The 26727-nt window shown below is 41.3% G+C and overlaps 1 protein-coding gene across 6 annotated transcripts; it reads right to left on the bottom strand.

Annotated features, from left to right (window-relative positions):
- Positions 1-56: 56 nt before the first annotated feature.
- Positions 57-24576, bottom strand: LOC137296071 (mucin-5AC-like). 6 transcript variants are annotated; one of them, XM_067827726.1, is made up of 13 exons: positions 24521-24576; positions 21672-21708; positions 21206-21329; positions 18277-18315; positions 17788-17873; positions 14818-14881; positions 12365-12447; positions 7664-7733; positions 7284-7312; positions 6153-6584; positions 5862-5997; positions 5580-5631; positions 57-4811 (listed from the first exon to the last, which is right to left on the bottom strand). In XM_067827726.1, the coding sequence occupies exons 2-13, from the start codon at positions 21688-21690 to the stop codon at positions 3225-3227; spliced, it is 2721 nt and encodes a 906-aa protein (XP_067683827.1). In that variant the 5' UTR covers positions 21691-21708; positions 24521-24576; the 3' UTR covers positions 57-3224. The 6 variants fall into 6 exon arrangements, with proteins under 6 accessions (XP_067683827.1, XP_067683826.1, XP_067683828.1 ...); XM_067827725.1 differs by lacking the exon at positions 24521-24576 and adding an exon at positions 21968-23166; XM_067827727.1 differs by lacking the exons at positions 14818-14881; positions 24521-24576 and adding an exon at positions 21968-23166.
- Between the last annotated feature and the right edge of the window lie 2151 nt (positions 24577-26727).

Genomic DNA, 26727 nt, shown 5'->3' with positions numbered 1-26727 from the left:
AAAGCCAACAAAAACTAATTGAGTTTCTGACTGTACAAGAGAAAAGAACACAAAGATGTTGAACCATACTTAACTTTATTTAAAAAGTGCGAAGTAATCACCATGGCAATACACTATACAGTACAACATGCAAAGGCTGTATAAATACAGTAGCATTGGAACATGCAATAGCTTTGGTGATCGCTGAAGTGTCAGTCCTGATATTCTCGAGACGTAAACAACTCAAACTTTGCTCCGGATCACGTTTTGGCGATGCACGTGGAATATGCGGTGGCTAGTTTGATCGTTGAAATTGTGAAATGTGGGTTCATTTCCTTAATCTACTTGTCATGGTGAGACGTAGACTTTCAGAAATGACACGATTACTAGTCAAATGTCCTGCATCAACACCGGTGAAACGTTGAACATTAACCACACTGTCTTTTGTCGACTGGTGAGGAAACCCGGACCACCGGTGAAGTAAATCATCGGAAAGTTATGGATCCTGCGCAGAACAACGCTATATAAATAATATCATGCCCTGCAACGATCCTCGGTGTGATGACATCTAGGACTTCTTCAGAACTATCTAGGACATCACGTTCGAGCTTGACAGGCAGATAGTCACGAGCCTAAATAATGGCAGAGTTGTTCGATGGTGATATTTCGGCTCTTGATTACCGGGATGAACACACCAAGTGTTCATACATTCACAAGATTCATTGTTTGAGAAATATTTGACAACTGGATTGGCGACGTAGTCTTGGGGACCAATCTTTCTGGCACTGTTGAGATCCGCGTTTATACCATAGCTATCATTTTGGAAGGGAATTACCACATTTCAACATCAGATTTGTTTTTAGTTCTGATCAGTGGTTTTATCCCCCACGGTTACAACCTAGAGGCTGCGGGTTGTGAGGTCAATATCTTTTCTTCCGTTATGGAAGAAGTAGGAGAAGACACTATGTAAATACAATAATTACACAATGTATATATATATGTACACATTAAAACACATGATCTCATACATACAGTTATAAACATCTGATCTGATACAGGCATAGTCATATCTAAATATGACTATAACGTTATAAAGACTTAAGTAAATAATGTACATTGCAAATACAATATATGTTACAACGGAACAAAATTACCTATTTACACTGATTACTACCTCAAGTAACATTTCATGCGACATATCGTGAAACGGACTATAGATCAAGAAACCTACCCTGTGGGTGACACAGGAGCGTATTAAAGCACCCAGCAGCCGAACAGCCAGCCAACACGTGCAAGATCTAGACCCTACATATAACAACATCATTATGCCAACATATATGCATACTTGAATCAAGAACCATAAGGCAGCAGATTCAGAAAACATACAGGAAAACCACCCATACGCTCATTCACACAGGTAGAACAGCACACTGTGTGCGACAGGAAGTCGCTTATGGCTTCATGCTTGTCGTAAAAGGCGATTAGCGGTATCGGGTGATCGGGCTCGCTGACTTGGTGTACACACAGCATCGTGGAGATAGATACTTATGATGTTGATCACTGGAGTGCCAAGTCCGGGCTTAATTAATTAATTACAAAACATCGTCATGTTGCTATAAACTTACTAATTGTGAACAGAACAGTAACGCCCCAACTTCACAGCGTATTCATAATTATTTAATTATTGTCTAAATGTAAAATGTGGATAATTAGTTTTCGCAGTATTGATGATCCTGTTAGCCGAACATTGTTGCAATGACTGCCACTTATCTTTATTTAGCGGTAGGCAGTGGAATGGCTTAGTTTTCTACAGGGGGGTAACTGCTGGGGGCGTGTATGAGGCAAGAAAAGCGTGCAGTGTTGCACGGCAGACGAAATTGTGCATCGCTAGAGGAGAAAAGATGATGTACAATTTGGTTGTTTGGGGTGCATTGATTCTGCCACGAAATTTGTAAGTAATATATTTATTTGCATATGCATGCGTTGTATATGTACTTATGGAATATTATTTATATAAGTACACTTAATGGCCAAAATGTTGAAAGCTACCACCATTATGATGTGACATGTGCATGTTTTTATCGCATCTTGAATGACAACCAATAATAAGGTAATAAGTAAGTTAGTAAGGTACAAAGGTATTATTTTATATATAGGGGTATCATCCAAATAAGCCTCTGTTTTGAATGGTTTCAGCTTGAACCTGCTACGTGTGATTTACTGTACAACGCAACGCTACAAATGTGCTCTACATAGCGGTGTTCATGAGCTTGGCATGCATCACGAATCGGCTATTGTTGACTTTTGAAACTGACACCGTGTAAGTACTTACATTTAATTTGTCTTGAACATATGTATGCCTATTTTATTCAATTATTTATATTACAGTGTACTTTGGTATGTGCATAACAATTACAAATTCAACTTATAAAACAGTCCTCATGTGCATAACAGTGGTGTGCAACTGGTTAGTAGGAACATGGCGTTGAGAAGTACATCTGAATTAAACCAATCAGCTGAGAAGCTGAGCTTGTACTATTGTTAAAACAACCAAAGACAATGACATAAAAATAGATTGATCCATAAACCCTTGAAAACACAATGAACCCGCCCTGTGACACAGAACTGAACAGGTAAGACTAAAACAAGATACAGCTGAAGTGACAACTACTTTTAATGAATATATTGTCCAAAGAGGTCGTCTGTCGGGCCATAAAACCCTGTAATGATTAGTTATACAGTTATGTACACAATATACAATGTCAGAATCCTTTTATAGTAACATATGTGACAGTTACCAGTTTGGTAGGCGGAAAGTCTTTGCAAGGCATTTGCTACAACATGTATTGCTTTCATGTTATTTTTTATTATTCATCAAATGTAACAATCAGTCACTGTGATAGCGAACAGAAGAAACGGTAAATCACAAATACATGCAGCAGGGCCAAGAGTCTTCAAGCAGTTAACGCCAAATTACTAGTAATGGAAAATACACAAAAGATCAATGTGAAAACAACGCAAATATGGAAATAATATTCTTCTTTAGGATGTATGTTTTGGATAAAATATATACAATTGTCCCAACTGTGTGCTGACAAGACACAGACTTGTGTAAATGGACTAACCAGCCCGATATACCCATACATGCATACCCACAGAACAAATCATATCCTTGGTAGATATATCTCATACAGACCAATGGATAGTTAAGAAATTAAATCATTTCTAAATTGGTGATGTCATTATCAGTGTGGTTGAGTAGGGCCCTCCAGAATAAAATATACTGGAGCGTCATCCCTGGCCAGTCTGCTGTAGGTACTGTTTCCGTCAGGTGTGGTGTCAGGAGCATCATCCCTGGCCAGTCTGCTGTAGGTACTGTTTCCGTCAGGTGTGGTGTCAGGAGCATCATCCCTGGCCAGTCTGTTGTATGTACTGTTTCCGTCAGGTGTGATCTCAGGAACGTCATCCCTGGCCAGTCTGTTGTATGAACTGTTTACGTCAGGTGTGGTCTCAGGAACGTCATCCCTGGCCAGTCTGCTGTAGGTACTGTTTCCGTCAGGTGTGGTGTCAGGAGCATCATCCCTGGCCAGTCTGTTGTATGTACTGTTTCCGTCAGGTGTGATCTCAGGAACGTCATCCCTGTCCAGTCTGTTGTATGTACTGTTTACGTCAGGTGTGGTCTCAGGAACGTCATCCCTGGCCAGTCTGCTGTAGGTACTGTTTCCGTCAGGTGTGGTGTCAGGAGCATCATCCCTGTCCAGTCTGTTGTATGTACTGTTTCCGTCAGGTGTGATCTCAGGAGCGTCATCCCTGGCCAGTCTGTTGTATGTACTGTTTACGTCAGGTGTGGTCTCAGGAACGTCATCCCTGGCCAGTCTGCTGTAGGTACTGTTTCCGTCAGGTGTGGTGTCAGGAACATCATCCCTGTCCAGTCTGCTGTAGGTACTGTTTCCGTCAGGTGTGGTGTCAGGAGCATCATCCCTGGCCAGTCTGTTGTATGTACTGTTTCCGTCAGGTGTGATCTCAGGAACATCACCCCTGTCCAGTCTGTTGTATGTACTGTTTCCGTCAGGTGAGGTCTCGGGTGCGTCATTCCTGGCCAGACTATTGTATGTACTGTTCACGTCAGGTGTGGTCTCAGAAACATCACCCCTGGCCAGTCTGTTGTATGTACTGTTTACATCAGGTGTCCTCTCAGGAACGTCATCCCTGGCCAATCTGTTGTATGTACTGTTTACGTCAGGTGTGGTCTCAGGAACATCACCCCTGGCCAATCTGTTGTATGTACTGTTTACGTCAGGTGTGGTCTCAGGAACATCACCCCTGGCCAGTCTGTTGTATGTACTGTTTACGTCAGGTGTGGTCTCAGGAACGTCATCCCTGGCCAGTCTGTTGTATGTACTGTTTACGTCAGGTGTGGTCTCAGGAACGTCATCCCTGTCCAGTCTGTTGTATGTACTGTTTACGTCAGGTGTGGTCTCAGGAACGTCATCCCTGACAAGCAAGTTGTAGTCGTCGTCTGTAAAGTCTCCTTTCTCCAGAACGAAGTACTCTGCAGGAGGAGTACCGCCCTGCGCCTGAGTCCTCGGGACAGCCTGTGCTAGGGAATACACGACTGACATAGTCATATCATCTGTGATGTCCACATAGTCCCCTTGGTCGCCAGCAGAGGGAGCCACCCTAAGCCCGTTGTCGCCCCCCTCTACGGCGACGTCATACACATGTGAGAGGTCACTCGGTGCTCGTTGTGTAGCCTTGATAACATCCGGGACAGTGGATGTGAGGACATCTGTACCAAGCGAGGGGTCACCACATGAGGTGCTTGTGGGAGTCTGGAAATAAAAAATAGGTTATGTTTCATTTCTCATACTTCCACGTACGTGTTTAAATAGATTTGACTGATCATTCCAGTTGAGTGTGCTGAACTCGGAACGTCAATTTGTGCCCTTCACTAATCTAGACTAAACTGTGATAGTGTGATGTGTTAGATTTGACCACTTTCTAAATAGCATTAGGTTTCAGTCGTGGGAGTAATTTACAATTATCGGAGAGATTCACCAAGTTCTAGGTGCAGACTACATGTTGTCCGACTTCCACTTTTGTGGCTGAGTGCGTTAGACGGCTTGCATTGTGTGCTGGGGATTAGGTTCCTGACTCTGAGGGTGTTGGTTCGAATCAACGCAATGTAATCCCAAATATAGGATGTGTTCGTTAAACATAAACAGTATACATTACGTCACATACTAAATCTTAAAACCTGTGTCTTCATTGAAAGGTGAAATCGCCGGTGTAATCAGTATTGTTAATCTCAGAGTAATATCAGAAAAGCAACACAGCAATATGAACTAAACTGTTGCATAGATACTCCAATATTGCAACTTGGAAAGGTTAATGGTATTGGATGAAGACGAATTTAATATAAATATATACAGTTTTCGAGTCCAGCTGATCGGTATGTGTGTTACTGGCACTGAAATACTGAATAAATACAATATTATGACGTATCAGTAAATACTATTTCAACTAGTACATAAAATGTTCGAACCGTTTAAAATCCTCAGATGCGTTTAACAGATACAAGAAAAAGTGAGACAACTAACCAGTCCCAGAGATGTACGGGAACCAGTCGACTTGGCTTCGTCTTCTGTACGTCTACACATGAGAGAAACCAGCAGTGTAAGTGAACACCATTACTGACATCAAGTTACAAACATTGTGATTCCCCTAAACGGCTTAAAATAACTTTTGTTAAAGGGGTTATACATCAAGTCCTTGTTTATGTCTGAATGTAACCATGTATAAATGCACGAGTGTCAATGCTATAAAGTCTGGCAAAGAACGTTGACAATCGACCAACGCGATATAGCCTTAAAGATGAGCACCTTCGTCTGGAGCGACATGCACGCCAGAAAAGAACGATGACTACCGTGATGACGACACCCCCAACGAGTCCTCCAACCACTGCTCCTACAAGCACTCCTCCTACAAGCACTCCCTTCTCAGATGAGTCCCTCTTGCCTGTGTGAAAGAGTAAGCAATGATAATGATAATGAGTTAGTTGATAAGTCATAAATAATAATTAGACTATGTTCTATTTGGATTAATTCCCCATGGATTCAAGGGCTTGAGTGCCAATACATAAGCTGTATGAGTTTTACTAGAGGCTGTAGTACCTTTGACTGGAGCAGGCGACCCAGAGACAGTTGGTTGCGAGGTTTTACTGAGAACTGTAGCTCCCGTGGTTGTGGCTGAGGATGTAGTAGCACTTGTGGTTGTGGCTGAGGCGGTAGTAGCACTTGTGGTTGTGGCTGAGGCTGTAGTAGCACTTGTGGTAGTGGCTGAGGATGTAGTAGCACTTGTGGTAGTGGCTGAGGATGTAGTAGCACTTGTGGTAGTGGCTGAGGATGTAGTAGCACTTGTGGTAGTTCCTGAGGATGTAGTAGCACTTGTGGTAGTGGCTGAGGATGTAGTAGCGCTTGTGGTAGTGGCTGAGGCTGTAGTACCAGTAGTTGTTGAACTTGTAGTTCCGGCTGATGCCGCAGTGGTTGTGATTTTAGCACTGGCGGTTGTGTCTGATGTCGTTGTGCCGTTCGTCTCTGTTGTACCTTGTCATAGACAGATTTGTTAAAGGCTTAAATCATCTCCCAACGTGTCTGCCACTGTTTATCCTATACTTGAAACCTATGCTTGCACGTGTACTCAAAGATAGCTTCATTACCAGTTCATCTGTTGCTTGCCGAGCTTTGTGATATGAGCAGATATGGGGTAGCAGAGTAGTTAAGGTGATATCACGCCACACTGAAGACCCGGGTTCGATTCCCAATATAGGTAATCGAACTAATATTGCTAGAGGCGCCGTTAATATATAGTCCCACACTCAGGGTGGCAGGAACATCATTCTTTGAAGAAACGAATAATCACCGATCGATTTCTTTACTATATTCATTGGAATTTACCCCATTACATTATTACTTTTAAAACTGTCAACTTTTAAAACAGGACCATTTCCTAGACAATATATTCGATTTTGATGCATAAAAAATTAGTTTGTAATTCAAATTATAATTTAGTTTGTAATTCAGTTTGTAATCTATTTTCATGAAATAGTCCCGTTACGGTGACCGGCACCAGAGGACCATACTGTCAGTGAGTATAGTTTTTCTCAACTTTTAACAATATATATAGCAGGGGACATCTGAATGGGTTTAACACATTGTACTCAAGGATTAGACAAGTTGTGGATACTTAATTAATCCATGACAACGGAGCACGTCTTCCTCGTGGAATGAATCACCAGTACTTACACTTATGGAATTCCGCCATTAAGTTACATCTGCAAGACACAATAATACTCTTCAATCCTGCACGAATACATGACGGATGACACAGTCTGTTTCTTGACAGCCGTTTATGTTTCTGTTTCCCTATTGCCACAGTCCCTGAACACTATTGATAATACATGGTAGCCAATTATGGTTACTGAAGTGTCAAGTGTAGGACTGTTGTCCGCCTCTGACTAAAATAGGTAATTCATTAGTTTCAGTTTTTGTTCATCGGGGCAATGTAATATGACATTTTGCTTTAATCAGGTATTTTTATGAATGGAAACAGTAATCATTGGCCGATATGGCAACAGTCAGAACAACTGCAAAGTATATATTCTATCCACCAGATCATTTATTACCTTTTCGGGTATATCATACAACAGCTCCGCTTCCCAGATTGGGTACAGGAACATGTCAACTCAACTGAAACTAATGAACATAAATTAATGATAGAACACAAACATACAATTACCTAATTTGTAAACATAAAAACTCATCTCCTGGTACACAATCGTCCACATTACCTGGTCCTCTACATGTTCCATTCATTCGACTCAGGAGTTCACATGTGGAAACAAGAAACACATTCAGCACATAATGAAATCAGTGTTGTGTCCTGGTAGTGGTACGTCTTCAGTAAAGTCCATCAAGATGATTGGGTGCAGGGTGTTGGATTCACGGTTTATCTCACCCGAAAACATGATTGAATATTTACATGGATACTTTAGTCTCGGTACTTAACTGTTTTACAATATTTCCTTTTTTTTTGATAATGTACACCCAGACCCGTGAAGGTCCGGGGTAGAATAGGTCTTCAGCAACCCATGCTTGCCATAAAACGCTCAAGAGGCCTCTAACGGGATCGGGTGGTCACACTCGCTGACTTGGTTGACACGTCATCGGTTCCCCATTGCGAAGATCGATGTTCATGCTGTTGATCACTGTATTGTCTGGTCCAGACTCAGTTATTTACAGACCGCCGCAATATAGCTGGGGTATTGCCGAGTGCGATGTAAAACTACACTCACTCACTCACTAACGTACACCCCGGAAGATTTCACTGCGATGGCGATATTAAATAAACGGAAATACATGCATCTTCATGAGAAAGCCTGTCTGGTTACCCTGGTCACTGATGTGAGAGAGGTGGAGTATATTCTGAGATGTTAATTATTCTGATTAATGAAGCTGACAGGTATTTTTACGACCCAACGGTCAGTTAATGAAAAGTTATAAATCATTCGGCAATAGGATTGCAATGGCACAAAATACTGACGAAATGTAATCAACACAATTGGAAACAGGTATACATTGCTGAACAGGAGAAATCATCAAATGTTTTATCAACCTCACAAATCAGCAACGTAACAGTGTCATGGGTAGGCTGGACCAACAGCGGCACGAGTCAAACACGACACGCCGAGGACAGAGATCAAGGTCTTCACTTGTTTGTCGTGTTTGCACGAAATTCAATACACGTGGTGAATGGCATAGTTGTCGAAATCCATTACAACCAATCACCCAAAATGGTACATATTTAATAGTATATAAAAAGTGAATTGTCATAACTAAAACCCATTCACCAGCTGGCTTGGCATATGGCTACCTCACTTACGGTCTGGCATCATTAGACAGTGATTTGATGAAAAATAAGTAAAGAATAACTTTTTACATATACATGTCTCAAAATGAATAGCACTACATACTTGAATTCTACGTCTATCTGCTGGGGAACACATGCTTGGTTTGCACCTAAAACATATCACACTGACAAAGTTGAAATATGACATTGCAGACATACACAACACTGAGACAGAGTGATGGGATTCTAGCAGTAATGGTGAGTTTATCCACTACATTTCGGAAAACATTAACGAATTCAGCACCGTATTTCATGATGTATTACACGACTGTGTTCATGGGGCTATCACATCATTGAATGACTTCATCCGCAGAGCCTTGCACCCGCTTAAGGAACAATCACACCAACCCACGAGAGCACGTGCACAGTGGCTACCACGCGCTCGCTCGCTCACAGCATGCGGTTCGACCGTGAATGCGAACAGGCTAAAAGACATTAGTACGCTTTTCTTAACAGATTCAGAAGAAACAAACATCATATTGCATTGTAGACACTATGTAACGGCAAAGAGTGATTTTAAGACACTTTGTGATAAAAAGAAATCAGATTATAAAAAGGTATTTTAAACAAAATTGTCGATGCTGCAATGAAACGAGATTGTCATTTCTGGAAATCTATAAAGAAACATTGTCTTTGCAGGGAAAATATATCTGTAAACATACCATTTGACGAATGGTTTGACTATTTTAAAAACCTCCAAGCTGGAGATACGAACAACAGTGATAATCCTTTTGGGGAACACGTGTAAATGTAAATAACCACAACTTTAACGAATGCGAGGATTGTATTACGTCTGACAAATACCTTGGTGACCGTATAACTGATAACGAGATAGTATGTGCAGTAAAAAGTTTCAAATGTGCAAAAGCACCGGGGAAGATAGTTTTCCAGTCGAAGTTTTTAAAGAATGTATTTCTTTACTGCTTCCTCTTATGAATAGTCTGTTAAATCGAGTTCTAGATAGCAGTGTTTCCCAGATGCCTGGAATGTAGGACTGATAGTACCTCTGCATAAGTCGGGAGAAAGTAGTGGCCCAAACAATTATAGAGGCATTACATTACTGAATACACTAAATAAAATAGTTACCACTGTATTAGGTAATCGTATTAAGTTTTGGGTGTCCACACGCGAACTTCTATCAGAGTGCCAAGCGGGATTGCGAGAAGAATATGCACTATCCATAAACAACTACGGAAGAAAGAGGGAAAGTTTTATTGCCTTTAAGAATGCGTTTGATTCTGTTAACAGACCGAAACTTATATGTTCTCCTACAGTCAGGAATACATGGTAAACTCCTACGTCTTTTACGAAATATGTACACCAACGTGAGAGCATCTGTCAGAATTTGTAAATTTCAAATGAGTGATGTATTTGATACATATGCGGGAGTCAGGCACGGCTGCATTCTATCACCGGTTCTTTTGTTACATGTCGAAGAACTTGTTAACGAACTGTTATCAAATGATACGAAAGGTGTATTTATTTACGAACATATCAGAGACTTTGTAGTGCTGCTATTTGCAGATGATGTCGTGATCCTTGCTGATTCTGTTGTCCAGTTACAATGTAAGATAGTTACTCTAAATGAATATTGTCTGAAATGGGGCCTCGAGATAAATACACTGTATATAAGTAAAACTAAAGTATTGCTTTTCAAAAATGGAGGCAAAATTTCCAATAGTGAAAAATGGTTCCTCAACGGCCAAACATTGGAGGTGGTATCATATCATAAATATTTTGGTATCATATTTTCTTGTAGAAATATATTTTCCAGAGCCTGTGAAACATTATCTATGCAAGCCGAACGAGCCCTACATGTCATAAAGAAATTCATATGTAAATACAAAGAACTACAGATCCAAGCAAGTTTTAAACTGTTTGATGGGAATATTCAACCAATTTTGCTGTACGGTTCTGAAATATGGGGCACTAGGATAAACAAGAATATTGAAAAGGTACATTCAAAGTTCTGTAAGTTCCTGTTACGTATTGGTTACAGAACCGTGAACAAGGTTATTTTAGCGGCATGTGAACGTTTTCCACTATTTATTAACGCCCGCTGTCGGGTTATATCATATTGGCTAAGATTGATGAGACAACCAAATTTGACGATATTCACGATGTAGTTATGATATGCTTAAAACATCAGATGATACAGGAGATACTAATTGGGTTTCCTTCGTCAGACCTATTCTTTTTAGTCATGGCTTTGGAAATGTATGGCTCGCTCAAAATGTAAGCAATGCAGAATATTTCATGGAAGTATTGAAGCAGAGATGCAAAGATATTAATCAACAAGACTGGTACAATGAAATAACTTCATCTACGTCTGTAAACTTTTATACAGAATATAAGTATTGTATTAATACAGAAATTTACTTTTCAAAGATAAAATCACCACAACTTAAGCGTGCACTCACTAAGTGTAGATGTAATGCCCACAGAAGTCCAAGCCGTACGATGTGCCAAAACTGTAAATGCTATAGATAATCAGTGTCCATTCTGTAATCTATCGCATGAGGATGAGTACCATGTACTGCTTATATGCCCGCAATACTCAGAAATTACAGAAAAATATCTTCCTAATTTCTGTCATAACCAACCGTCGAGACAAAAAATCTGTGTGCTGCTCCGCACAGAAGATACGGACCTATTGTTTAAGGTAGCTCTTGTGCTGTACCATATACGTAGGTTCAGAGAAAGTAATGTAAATTACAAATGGGTGTCCATAGATCTATCATGTGACTGCAACATACGAAATTACAGGTAGCGCAAATACGCAATGTTAAGATTTTTCACAGATGTACTTTTGGCCTTTGGGCTACATATACAAATAAACTATCTGTCTGTCTGTCAAATATGACCTTGTATCGCCTTGTAACAGCTACAGTGTGACAGAGAAGCGTTTATATCAGTGTAACAGAGAAGCTTCTATATCAGTGTGACAGAGAAGCTTTTATATCATTGTGACAGAGAAGCTTTAATAACAGTGTGACAGAGAAGCTTCTATATCAGTGTGACAGAGAAGCGTTTATATCATTGTGAAAGAGAAGCTTCTATATCAGTGTGACAGAGAAGCTTCTATATCAGTGTGACAGAGAAGCTTTGATAACAGTGTGACAGAGAAGCTTCTATATCAGTGTGACAGAGAAGCTTTAATAACAGTGTGACAGAGAAGCTATTATCCAGAACTCTGTCTCTACTCTGACGTCAGTCTACTTCAGCTGTGTGCCTACCAAACAATTCATACATTATATTTCTATCAGAAAGCATCATCAAAAACGTAGAAAGCAGATTTATAGATCCTACCGAAGTGTCGGCAATACTGAATGGGGTACATTGTTCCATGATGTATCCAGAATATTAAACGTTGAAAAACATTGGTAACTGCAGAATAACAGAGGGAACATTTAATTACCAGTGGTTGTACCATTCTGTTGTATGCCACAGCACCGTGCCTTGAAACAGCACTCTGACATCTTGCATGCTAGTTTGCCGACCCTGAAGAAATAATGCAACACACATGTCATCGTAGAATGAGAAAAGGTGTTCAAATGTATTTACATCACTCACGGAAGAATCCAACCTCTGGGAAGTCCCGCCAATTAAGACTCACTACGTCTGAAAAACGGAAATATTTACTGTCAATGTGACCTTGAAAGCCTATATCGTACAAAGAATGTCAATTCTCAGGATAAATGTACTGCATAAAATTGACCAGCATAGTTGTTCTGTACCTTGAAACATCAGGATATACTGGTCAGAGATATGGTTTTGCAACTTGGATCAGAAGCATAGATGATTTTATCTGGAATTGGCATTGGAGTTGAACTGGCGATGGTTACACAGCTGTGGGTGTGGGTGTGGGTGTGGGTGTGGGTGTGGGTGTGGGTGTGAGGGATGAATGACAAAATCAGCTGGTTCGACTGTACCTCAGAATGTGTGAAATGTAAACGCGACATGGCTGGAGCTTTTGGATTGTTGCAATATAAAAACGGAAAGTAAGAAATAATATAGTTGAAGTCACCCCTTTTGTCATGCAGCCTTGTGAAAAGTTTATATTATACCCCCATTCCACTGACCATCGGAACCTCATCTCAAGCCCATCTGATCATAATTTTGCGAAAATTTCAGCGTTCCGATGAAAATTCACCCGATATATTTGGGGGGATCCCCTTTTTCGGTAAAATCCTATAGAGGTCAAACATTGATCGAGTTAGTCGGATGATAGACTGGTAGCAGTCCGATGTCTGGCCGCCATATTCATCGGCGATGTCTGACTGATCCACTTGACTGTAATTCGAGAGTGACGTGACACTAATCTGACACTTCCAACACTCCTCCGACAAATCGGTTATTATTCGTAACGTAATCGGACACTGATACAATGCTGGTCGAGGATAGAAGTGGACAGGCTGCACCTCCTGACGATAACAGTCGCTGCAACGCCGCATCCCTGGACCATGCAACATGATGCAGTGACCCTGGACTCTTCCTGAGGAGAAGGTATAGAAGACCACGTCGTTATTGGGTTCGACCATGGCTACAAGCTGATAGAAGGATGTTCTATGGGCACTTCTTTAGACTCTTTAAACTGAGAATGGAGGCTACAGCGACATTCTTCAATTTCTTCAGAGCCAAGCCAGGATTTTTTTATGAACGTCTCCAGAGTCTCCACCAAGGCTCACAAAGAGTGATAATGCAGGGAGAACCCTGGAACCTGGTCTCAAATGTTAGTCAGGACCTTGGGGACAGACAGACAAAATAGTTTATTTATGTGTCACGTGAATGTACGTCAAAAATGGCAGTGGTAAAAGAACATATAAAAATACAAACACCAGGCCAAATAACCAATGAGACACGCTAAACAATATGTGCATAAAATGTGTGAAACAAAGGAGTACCTTGCAGGTGATGGCACCGGTCAGGTCGCTTTTTGCCCTCTCTCCTCGAACATTTCTGTTCCTTCTTGGACCCATCTTAAGGATCCTGGTGTAGTGTCCCCCAATGTCACAACGGATAGCAATCAGATGGTGTTACGTATTATGTTACCCTCCGATGAAAATCGAATGGGTTATGGGCATCGAATTTGTGTCAGATTACCGTCAGACGTCGGCTATACACGTCCGATAGTTGTACAACACGAATCTGACACACATCGGACTGGCTCGACATTCATCAGACACTGACTCGATTTGCAGCCAGAAAAAGCGTCCGATGGCAAACTAAGCTCTGAGGTTAGTTCCTTCATGGGATGTTTTCGCCTCGTCGGATCGCACCCAACACGTCCAACACTGACCTGATAGTCAACACACACAAATCGGATTCATCGGACTGTGATACCATACTCATCGGTGAGTTACCGGAAGGAAAAAATTGCTTCCGATGAGCCAGAAGTCTCTGTGGAATGGGGGTGTTACTCTAAATATCCCCGAATGCAGCCTAATGGAAAGTTTGTGGTACTGTAAACCTCCCTGCACAGATCTAAGTAGGAAACATGCCGCGGCTCCTCTGTTCTCAGTTCAGGGTGAAAAAAGCAGTAGAAAGCAATCGACTAGTTCAACTGTTATTGAATGATTCATATGCACAAATAAATATGGATGAGCAATTTGGGAGAGCTTATTTTGTTGTACTGACTGATAGAGGTCTTTCATCTCATGATCAACCAATAGTTTGAATAGTTATTTGCTCTATAGATCAGTTTCAGACGTGCGCATCCAAAATACTCTGAGCGCTGATAAATTATATAACTATGATATAAAGAAATGATATCTGACACATTCTATGTTGCTAATCATCAGCAAACGGTAACGTTTGTTGATGGAAGAACTCCATTTGACAATGAGTACTGGAAACCGATCAAATACGTACATTTCACGTCCACATTTGCATTGTGTAGACACACACTGATCTGTCCTGGGCCATAGTTCTGCAACTATACAATCAACATGTTAACTATTACAAAACCGTGTATCCCTGGGCTACAGGACCCTTAGGGGATACAGAACGCTTGGGGGATAATATCCACACAACTCCGCAGCCCAGTAAGCTTACCCCATGTAATGAAACCTACCATACTGGCAAGGGGACAAACCTTGCCCACGAATATCTCGACACAACAACGTCGTGAATGTACTGAGAGACATGACGCCCAGACTTTCACTATGTACGAATGTATCCACACGACTAAAACGTATTCACGATGGGAGCCAGATGGACCACCAGCCTTCATCCGTCTTTGCTAACCAGGGTCTTAGCGCTAAGATAGTCGTAAGTGCCATTCATTAACATCACCTTATGATAATCTTAGCGCTAAGAGACCTTCGAAAATTTAGGTCAATATTTGTTCTCATGGTGTATTTTATGTGCTGTTCGTGCCATTATATAAAAAAATCACATGATTGAGAAACGGAGGCAAACTGTGAAATCGTTTCTAATGAATCAAAATGGTAAATTAATGACAATACGGACTGTTCCTTGCGTAAAATCAACCATGCTACTGCACGAACACTGGAGGAATGTCAGTAGATAAAGAGCCGAACACTGGGGGAATGTCAGTAGAAAAAGACCAGAACACTGGAGAAATGTCAGTTGATAAAGACCCGAACACTGGAGAAATGTCAGTTGATAAAGACCCGAACACTGGAGAAATGTCAGTAGATAAAGACTCTAACACTGGAAGAACGTCAATAGATATCGATTCGAGTGAATGCGTTTAATTTTACTTCCCACTCAGCAATATTCCAGCTATATGGCAGCGGTCTGTAAATAATCGAGTCTGGACCAAACAATCCAGTGATCAACAGCATGAACATCGATCTGCGCAACTGGGAACCGATGACACGTGTCAACCAAATCAGTGAGCCGATCCCGTTAGTCGCCTCTTACTACAAGCATAGTCACCTTGTATGGCAAGCATGGGTTGCTGAAGACCTTCACGGGTCAGATACAGACCCGAACACTGGGGGAACATGAATAGATAAAGAACAAAATACTGGGGGAACATCAATAGATAAAGAACCGAACACTGTCGGAACGTCAGTAGATACAGACCCAAACACGAGAGGAACATCAATAGATATAGACCTAAACACTAGGGGAACGTCAATAGATAAAGAACAGAACACTTGAGGAAGGCCATTAGATAAGGACCCAAACACTAGTTGAACGTCAATAGATAAATACCCGAACACTAGGGGAACGTCAGTAGATGAAGACCCAAACACTATGGCAACGCCACTAGATAAAGACCCGAATACTGGAGGAACGTCAATAGAAACAAACCCGAACACCGAGGGAATGTCTGTAGATACAGACTCGAACACTGGGGGAACGTCAATAGATAAACACCCGAATAATGCAGCAACGTCACTAGATAAAGGTCAAAACACTGAGGGACCGCAGTAAATAAAGGCCCGAACACTGGGGGAACGTCAGTACAAACAGACCCAAACACTGAGGAACCGCAGTAAATAAAGGCCCGAACACCGGGGGAACGTCAATAGATAAACACCCGAATACTGCAGCAACGTCAATAGATACAGACCCGAACACTAGGAGAACGTCAGTAGATAAAGACCCAAACACAGGTTACCTGACGCGACATTCAATAAGGTTTTGTTAGACTCAGTAGTGTAGTAGTAGTACTGAGGATAAGTTGACTTAGAAGTCAATAGAGAAATACCCGAACACTGTCGTGACCTCAGTAGATAAAGACCCGAACACTGGAGCAACGTCAGTAGATACAGACCCATAAACCGAGGGAATATCAGTAGATAAAGACCCTAACACTGGGGAAACGCCAATAGCTAAACACCCGAACAGCGGAGCAATATCAATAGATAAGGACCCGAACACTTGGAGAACGCCAATAGATAAGGACCCGAACACTGGGGGAACGTCAATAGATTAGGATGCGAACACTGGGGTAACGTCAATAGGTAAAGACCCGAACACTTGGAGAACGGCAATAGATAAAGACTCGAACACTGGAGCAACATAAATAGATAAGGACCCGAACACTGGGGGAACGCCAATAGATACAGATCAGAACACAGATAGAACGTCAATAGATAAAGACCCGAACACTGATAATATACAAAATCTGAACAAAATATCTCTCTCCAGTTTACTTAACCAAGAAAAGATATGCCGTGGAACCTTGTTTGTATCTACGTTCAGAAGAACAATTAATGAAATCAAAGACAAAACACCAAATATGAATACAAAACTACAAAGAAAAAATCTGAAATCAGTTTTCTTAATGGCAAATGCATGAAGATTTAGAAAGTTATCAAAAACTTCTGTCCTGTCACATGTGTTGACTGTATGTTTACAGGATGTTTCACAGATCTTGTGCCACCATGTTGCACTTCCAATTATCATCACTTACCGGGGATGCTGGGGCAGCAAACTCAAACTGTTGGTTCAAAAGATTATTCCCGAAGAGGAACATTCATTGGAACGCACTAATCTCTCTGAATCAATACCTTCATAGTCAGGTCTTCAATGAACAAAACCTAAGGTTATTAACAGGGGCAAGTGCTGGCCTCGGAACCCATTTCGATTACAACAGGAATACGGCAATTACCAATAGCCTGGGAGGAGATTCATATCACCAGATGATCATGACGAGGAGCACAACATGGGCAGAGAGAGTATTGGCACCATCTCTGCCAAAGGCATGGTCCTCTGTCCAATTCTGGGTTAATCATATTTAAGCTTACATTATAAATCAAATATTATGGATACCAAATACCATGGATATCAGATGCTAGCCAACAAGAGATGCATTAATATCTAGAAGCATGAAATGAATTCAGAAAGTCAGAAACGTTTTACCGAGAAAACATGATTTGTTGCATTTTGTTTCTTCCAAGATGGTAATGTTCAGGAGAATTTTGTCCCGAGGTTGAAGGCCCATCGTCCTGAGGAAAACAACAACGTAGTACAATGACCTGGGTAACTAATGCATAGATATTGATAGAAATTAGATGATGTGATGAATGAAACTCTTTGGTTATTCTGGCTTAGAATTATTGTTTCATCATCTAGGTGCATTTCATTACGAATGGGTGTACCCTCACTTTATCACCTAACGAAGGAGTACACTCTTTCGCCATCACCTGACGAAGGATTATCCCCCTTTGATTATCAATGAACGAGGCAGCTTGAACTTTAGAATTCATCCTCAATAATCTCCCTGGTATAATCCGATAAATCTCCACAAGTACCCTGGATGCATATGCGACTCGTAAAAGTTGTAGACTGTGTTTCATTCATAATTATCAAGATCTAAATCAAGCCTACGGGAAACAGACGAATCCATACCTGCAAATGTGTAAATATCCGTTCGCATTGATGTCGTTCCTGTAAAAATATATTTTATGAAACAATGTTTACTATCTCTAACTATGCATTAAGAGGTATTAACGATATGCATAATCACTTACAGTGTGTAGTATTCTATATGAGGAAGGTGGATGGAAGCGACAAAAGGCTTGCAGACATATACATGTTATACAACCCGACAAGAGACTTCGACAGATACCATTTCCAAACACTGACACTGCACTGCAGAGAATGAACAGATGCACGTGGTGTCGGTGGACAGTATATAACAGATGCACGTGGTGTCGGTGGACAGTATATAACAGATACACGTGGTGTCAGTGGACAGTATATAACAGATGCACGTGGTGTCGGTGGACTGTTTGTCACACATGCACGTGGTGTCGGTGGACACTACATATAACAGATGCACGTGGTGTCGGTGGACAGTACATAACAGATGCACGTGGTGTCAGTGGACAGTATATAACAGATACACGTGGTGTCGGTGGACAGTATATAACAGATACACGTGGTGTCAGTGGACAGTATATAACAGATACACGTGGTGTCGGTGGACAGTATATAACAGACTCACGTGGTGTCAGTGGACAGTATATAACAGATACACGTGGTGTCGGTGGACAGTATATAACAGATGCACGTGGTGTCGGTGGACTGTTTGTCACACATGCACGTGGTGTCGGTGGACACTACATGAAAGATTCACGTCACGTGGTGTCGGTGGACAGTATATAACAGATTCACGTGGTGTCGGTGGACAGTATATAACAGATACACGTGGTGTCGGTGGACTGTTTGTCACACATGCACGTGGGTGTCAGTGGACAGTATATAACAGATACACGTGGTGTCGGTGGACAGTATATAACAGACTCACGTGGTGTCAGTGGACAGTATATAACAGATACACGTGGTGTCGGTGGACAGTATATAACAGATGCACGTGGTGTCGGTGGACTGTTTGTCACACATGCACGTGGTGTCGGTGGACACTACATAAAAGATTCACGTCACGTGGTGTCAGTGGACAGTATATAACAGATGCACGTGGTGTCAGTGGACAGTATATAACAGATTCACGTGGTGTCAGTGGACAGTATATAACAGATGCACGTGGTGTCGGTGGACAATATATAACAGATGCACGTGGTGTCAGTGGACAGTATGTAACAGATACACGTGGTGTCAGTGGACAGTATATAACACATGCACGTGGTGTCGGTGGACAGTACATAACACATGCACGTGGTGTCAGTGGACAGTATATAACAGATGCACGTGGTGTCGGTGGACTGTTTGTCACACATGCACGTGGTGTCAGTGGACTGTTTGTCACACATGCACGTGGTGTCGGTGGACAGTACATAACAGATTCACGTGGTGTCGGTGGACAGTACATAACAGATACACGTGGTGTCGTTTGACAGTACATAACAGATTCACGTGGTGTCAGTGGACAGTACATAACAGATACACGTGGTGTCAGTGGACAGTATATAACAGATACACGTGGTGTCAGTGGACAGTATATAACAGATGCACGTGGTGTCGGTGGACTCTTTGTCACACATGCACGTGGTGTCGGTGGACAGTATATAACAGATGCACGTGGTGTGGGTGGACAGTACATAACAGATGCACGTGGCGTCAGTGGACAGTATATAACAGATACACGTGGTGTCAGTGGACAGTATATAACAGATGCACGTGGTGTCGGTGGACTGTTTGTCACACATGCACGTGGTGTCGGTGGACAGTATATAACAGATGCACGTGGTGTCGGTGGACAGTATATAACAGATGCACGTGGTGTCGGTGGACTGTTTGTCACACATGCACGTGGTGTCGGTGGACAGTATATAAAGCAGATGCACGTGGTGTCAGTGGACAGTATATAACAGATGCACGTGGTGTCGGCGGACTGTTTGTCACACATGCACGTGGTGTCGGTGGACAGTATGTAACAGTTTGGGGACATGTTTAGTTCATGGATGTTTTGATCTTGCGAACACACAACGCTTCGCGGATATGAACTCTATACGAGATTTTCATGCTTGCTTGTTACATAGGCAGAGTTCGTGATTCTGCACGGGAGTGTTTAGAGGAGAGTTAACAGAGTAGTATCGAGTCATCTGTGTGTGGGATGTTAGACAGTTGACATGTATTGGATGATCTAGCCATAATCAATATCAGTAAGATATTGCAGACTTTGTGCAGTGTCTTGCATTCGTTAGTATATTATAAACTGACAATTATGTGGAAATTTTGAGTTAAATAACTAGAATATTGTTTTGCTTTGTAATTCCTCTGCAAAATAGTCATTACAATTCACCTGTCACAACTCCTGTTATTTACATGTACTTTTGTTGAATAGGACATGGGATTTTATATTTTACTTGTTTTCTATTTCATTAATAATATTTGATGCATAAAAGATAAATATTTTAGAATAAAAAACATTGTAATAGGCACTGATTTGCAAAAACGCCCTACTATCTCTCATGTCATTTACAATGAAACGTCAGACTCAACATAGCATCTACACACCACTCTGCTGCGCCTGTTCAGGAAATCAAGTGTAAATCTAACATTATTGCTGCTCGATAATTGTGCTTTTCCATTGGATGCATTTTCACATCATAATTCAAGTCTGTAAGTAAATGCTGTCATCGAAACATTGTTTTCTGTATAGCGAGACTTATAATGTTACTTCTAAGATGAATGATTTTGTAAAGTTTCTTTCTGTGTGTTCACAGCAACTCTTTTTGTGAAAACACTTTTGTTCGGTTCAGCAAACACTTCGATCTAATATTTGATATTAAATTTACATTTAACATGTTCCATTAGAAAAATCTTACTTCACGATGAATCACTGGTAATTTTGTAAAGGATTTCAGAAACGTACCATTTTCCTTCCCTGTCACAGTAAACGGCCATCGAATCAATATTCCTGTCATAGCAGCATGTAATCTGAGACCCGGCTCCTCTTGTCACGACTCTACTTATCACGGTGACTAGCACGAGGTAGACTGTAAATATAAATAGATCTTTGTGCATGGTCTGCAACTAACTGTACTAGCATTCTGCAGTCTGTGGCCTGGTATTACTGCGCATAGGGGTTACACACGGTGCACCAAGCACGGTACATGTATATGAGGGGGTACATAAGTTCTAATCTTCTAATTAATCCTCCATGTATAGTAAGTTTGGAATATATCATTCCACACTCGTTTGTCACTGTAAGAGTTCAAAGTAGCAGTTAACATTTATCCCGACAGAAAGACTATTCACAAATGACAAGGAAAGGTTTCACTTGAGATGTCAAACAGATGCCTACTTACCAACAAGCTAAAACAAATAATGGTTCTCACCTGTACAAATGAGAAACATGCCTTCGTATTTGGGCTTCTGAAAAAGGGAACAGCTGATAACATACAAAGTCAATGTCTTGAAATTTTTAGAACAATTCCTTTCACGTCCAATGAAATATTTTGAGGGGGATAATCAATATCTGTTATCATCTGGTGCTGAGGTTTGGTATTTTACTGTTCAATGTCCGCATAAATGTCAAACATGGTGACTAAGTATACATGTACCCCTGCGTAGAGGGTGTTGAAACGAATTCTCTAAAGAACGAAAATGTTTGAATGTTTCTGTATATACTCACCTCAGGATAGAACATGCCAGAGTTTGGGCTGTGAACACTCAGTAACCAGCGGGAAGTATTGTATATCACTATCTAAACGGAATTGTAGGTTCCTTGTCCCCGTGACATGCGTTCTGTGTTAAATATCAACATGACATTATCTAACTGGATGTCCTCACACTCACAGGAAAGTTTTGTATGTGTTGGCTACCGTCAACTGCTGCACTTGTTGTTGCACATTTCCACACAGGTATTGCACATCATGCATACATGGAGACACACTGAAGCAGGAAGTGTTTCACCACATATCTTTTGAAAACAAATATTACTTCCAGTCTAGAAGGCAGGGAGGTTACAACTTGTCACATGTACATTACATTGATAACCTGGACCGGTTGGTTGTTGTTTAACGCCGCACTCAACACAATTCCAGCAATATATGGCGGTGGTCTGTAGATAGAGTCTGGACCAGACAATCCTGAGATTACCGGCATGAGCACCGATCTACGCTGTTGGGATACGATGACGTGTCAAGCAAGTCAGCGAGCTTGACCACCTGATTCGGATAGTCGTTTCCTACGAAAAGTATGGGTTGGTGAAGATCAGTTCTAATCCGGATCTTCACCAGTCGATAAACTAGAGCATGGCTGGGATGCACGATGCACTGTCTTTCGAGTTCTAGTTCATGACTTCCTTCTGTTGAAGTGTTTCACTTAACACTATTACCAGCTGTTGTAGTTTGGGCTTCCGCCACACACCATGCTGTTATGTACGCACTTTACCCACACTCTCTAAATGGCTTACAGTGGAACCTCGTTATAGTATGAACTGGACAAGCAATACCAACATGCATGTTACAGGCATACCAAGTAGATACAGATCGAGAACGTGGGCATCTACGCAACTTGTCAACAACGTGTAATCTAGTTACTAACGAGAACAAAGACAGTTCTATGGACAACTACGGTTATCCTCACCTCATCGAGTCAAAAGAAGTTTTCTTAAACGCACTCTGCCAATGCCTTGTCAGAATATAGGGTTAAAGAAGGAACATCTGTAACCTACTGTCATGTATTCCCTGGCTTGTCTGGTTGCCTGCAAGGGATGTGACGGATGACAAGGACCAAGTGATTTGTGAATAAATAAATATTTCCGTACAAACTCTGTTGTTTCTCATTCACGTGATGTGATGCTTTGACGCAGATATTTGAATCATTGTCAAGCAGGAATATCAAGAGGTTGTTCATCCGTAGAGTCTGTCCTTATCTGACCTCCCATCTTCTAAAACGCCCCGCAAATAATGTATTGTTTCTCACAGGGCGTTACACCTGACACATGGTGAGTAGTTAGTGTTGGTTATTGGTTACTTAATTTGAGTATGAACCTCAATAATAACAAAATATTTAAGTGATTAATGTCGGCACATGTCGACATATGTTATGCTGCCCAAAAGACAAGCTTCCATCTTTTCACAGTAACATCCAAAGCAATAGTAGATATCTCTCTGTCAGGCCATCAGCTACCCCTTCAGAGAGCATGTTGATACCATGCAATTTAACAGACCTAACTTTCGCTACACAATCACAAGGAGGTCGACTCATATGCTGTAACCACCAAATACTCATATATTCAATATCCCGTTTTCAACTATTGTAAATATTTCCCACTTGTAAATGTCTAAACAAATAACAGAACAGCATATCCTCCAGCTAGCTGACGCGTACAGCAGTGGTATATGCAGGTGTGCTGAGTCACCTGTGGTTTTTAGGCAGTTGAAGTAATTAACCAATAACACGTTTATGGATGCGGGTTCCACAGATTGGGCTGTGTAAGGAACCAAACAAAATCAAATCAAAAACATTTCTTGACATTCATACATGTAATTTCGACACACAAAACCACTTGCAAGGCAAAATGATGTTTATATCTGTATTTGTGATATCCGTGTATTGAAAAGTGGTACTATATATTTCTCGGACAGAAATCTATACGGAAAAATATGAGTGCAAATCCAATAAATTCCAATAAATTCCAGGATTCTATTTCAAAATGAACTAGGTTTACAAATCAACACACGTTACGTTTAGAAATTTACATTGGCAGTGCACTATGTAGAGGCATTACTATACTCAGTGTCAGTATATAAAACTAGCAATGGCAGAGGCACTGAAGTCAGCGATAACAAAGTTCGACCGACAGAAACTGTGGTCCAGATTCTTAAATAGGCTTAGGTTAGATACCGTCCAGGTGAGTTTGGTGACCGTCACACAGGCTCCGGACTCTATGTCAGCTGTGGTCCAAATACCCTCTAGAATGTTTCATATAATATAGTCTGTACATTATCTGCGCTATTCCAGTGTTTGTTAAAATCCAAAGCGTGAAACAGAGTAACTGCCATACCACTGCATGTATTAGGTAGTACTGTTAACTAGTATAATACACGCCACCTCGCGTTCTTCTCCTGAATCTTAGTATGTAACACGATTACCATACAGTTTATCAATAAATGACTCAAATTAATGAAAATTGAGGAAAATCCTTGTGTGACGAGAACTTAAGAAAAGAGGAACTCACCTTGAAACGTGTCACGCCATATGAATGTCAAGGCAGAATGATAGTACCTCCGTAATACAGGTCCCATCCGACCCATTTGACACCAGGAAGTGTATTCTGTATTCTAACCAGCACAGTGAACGCAGCCATCTGGAAACAATGAGTTGGCTTTATGTTCGTGTGTATCATACTGAAAGTATGTCGTAACGCGTGAGAGACGAAAGGCACCCTGTAAACTTACAAATATGTGGCATTTCAAAATCCTAAATGATACAAACATATGTACTGTAATTAAAGCATTAAGTTATTAACAATGTACCTTGGGAACGTGGCACTATATCCTAAATCAGGATAACCACTCTCTAGTTGAAACTTTGGGTGTTGTCAAGAAATTCCCTCCATGAATACACACAGGTATGCTTCTGTCTTGCAGGTTATGATGTGGCTGTGAGTCTGAATTTAATGTTGCAAGAAATTGGTCCGAATAACGAGTCTTACAATACTTGTATTGCTCATTGCCCAGCTTTCAGGGTTCATGTGTATATATATCCTCATAACCCTACATAATCAAATGTATTTCTTTACAATTGAGGATTTGGTTTCAAATTCAATACTGTAATTCATCAAAACACTTGTGAAGTGTATTTAACATTTTGAACTTGACTACGTGACCTCAATCTTGCCTAAACGTCAGTCGGCCACCACTGTCGGGCTAGTCGTCATGTGTTCACAAAGTTAATATGGAGCGTTTAATTAGGAGCGGCATACACAATAGCAAGGATGAATATGAATAACAGGGAACTGTATGTCTCAAATAGTTGAGCTTAATGTTCTTCATCGACCCATGAAGGTCCTGGGATAGAATAGGCAACCCATGCATGCCAGAAAAGGCGACTTTGCTTGTCGTAAGAGGCGACTAACGGGATCAGGTGATCAGGCTCGCTGACTTGGTTGACACATGTCATCGGTTCCCAATTGCGCAGATCGGTGCTCATGTTGTTGATCATTGGATTGTTTGGTCCAGATTCGATTATTTAGAGACCGCCGCCATATAACTGGAATATGGCTGAGTGCAGCGTAAAAATAAACTCACTCACTCACTAATGTTCTTCGTCGGAGGACGAGTTAAGGTAAATAACAAGGTGACGCTTTGCGCAGGATACCAGTGGCGCACGCTCATCTCGGCTTGGAATTCCCACTTGTCGAGATTCCCACTTGTCCACCTAAAATTCGGCCTGAAAACACAGCCTACAAGCTTGAATGACTCTGGGAAGACACTGGGAGATGCTTTTGACCCCTACAAAAGAAACCACGGGACTCATGGCAGTGGCGTGTTTGGTTTGTGCGAGAGGACGCAAGTGGATGCGGCTGACAGTGGCGGTGATCGAGATACAAGAACGTCTCTCATATTTTCAGTCCTGACAACATACACGCTAAAGGTGTTCAATCTCCTGATTATATTCACAACTCTTCCAACCCGCTGTCCGTCAATTCTGACCAAATCAATAACTTTTAGGGGCGACGCCATATTTGTTTACACCCATGGGGAATATGCTAGACGTATTTGTCTACTTATTTAGGATGTTTCTATTTTCGTTTTTATCACAGAAGCTTGAGAAACTAGGATTGAACTTAATGCTTGTAACCATACTAAATGAAATAAATTTTATTTAATTCCATAGAAGTGTTTTCGTTTTAAGTGCTCTCAGAAGGTAGGAAAACTTCTGAATGAAATTCATGGATGGAATGAGCGATGAACGTAGTAATAGTAATGTCAAACTTCACGTAGTAGCCAATCAAATCACTGGAAGGTGTTATGGCACATATACACCACTGTTATAAAACGATAGTGGGTTTCTAGTTCATCAGCCGTGTGTCTTCTTAGCCATATTAGAGGAATTTATTACGTCACTTAGTTGTATGGCCACCATTGGCAGCAATTACTGCTCGGCGCCGCCTCGTCACAGACTAGTTAAGTCAACGAAGTCGCTGTTGCAGAATCCTTCCCCGATCACCCTGCAATGCAATGGTCAATTATGGAAGTCAGTCGTGTTTATAGGTGTTCTATCGGGTTTAGATTTGGTGATAGGAGCATGTGGCTTCGTTGTTGTAGCGATTTGCTGCCACATTCACCTGAACCACCTCTAAATCAGATAGGTTTTGTGTGCTGGAGATCGCACGCCACCCCGTGACACTTTTTCTCCACTGCTCCAATCTGCCGACCTTTC

This window comes from Haliotis asinina, chromosome 9, assembly GCF_037392515.1.
Source record: "Haliotis asinina isolate JCU_RB_2024 chromosome 9, JCU_Hal_asi_v2, whole genome shotgun sequence".
NCBI classification, from domain to species: domain Eukaryota; kingdom Metazoa; phylum Mollusca; class Gastropoda; order Lepetellida; family Haliotidae; genus Haliotis; species Haliotis asinina.
This window is presented reverse-complemented; position numbering and strand designations above follow the sequence as displayed.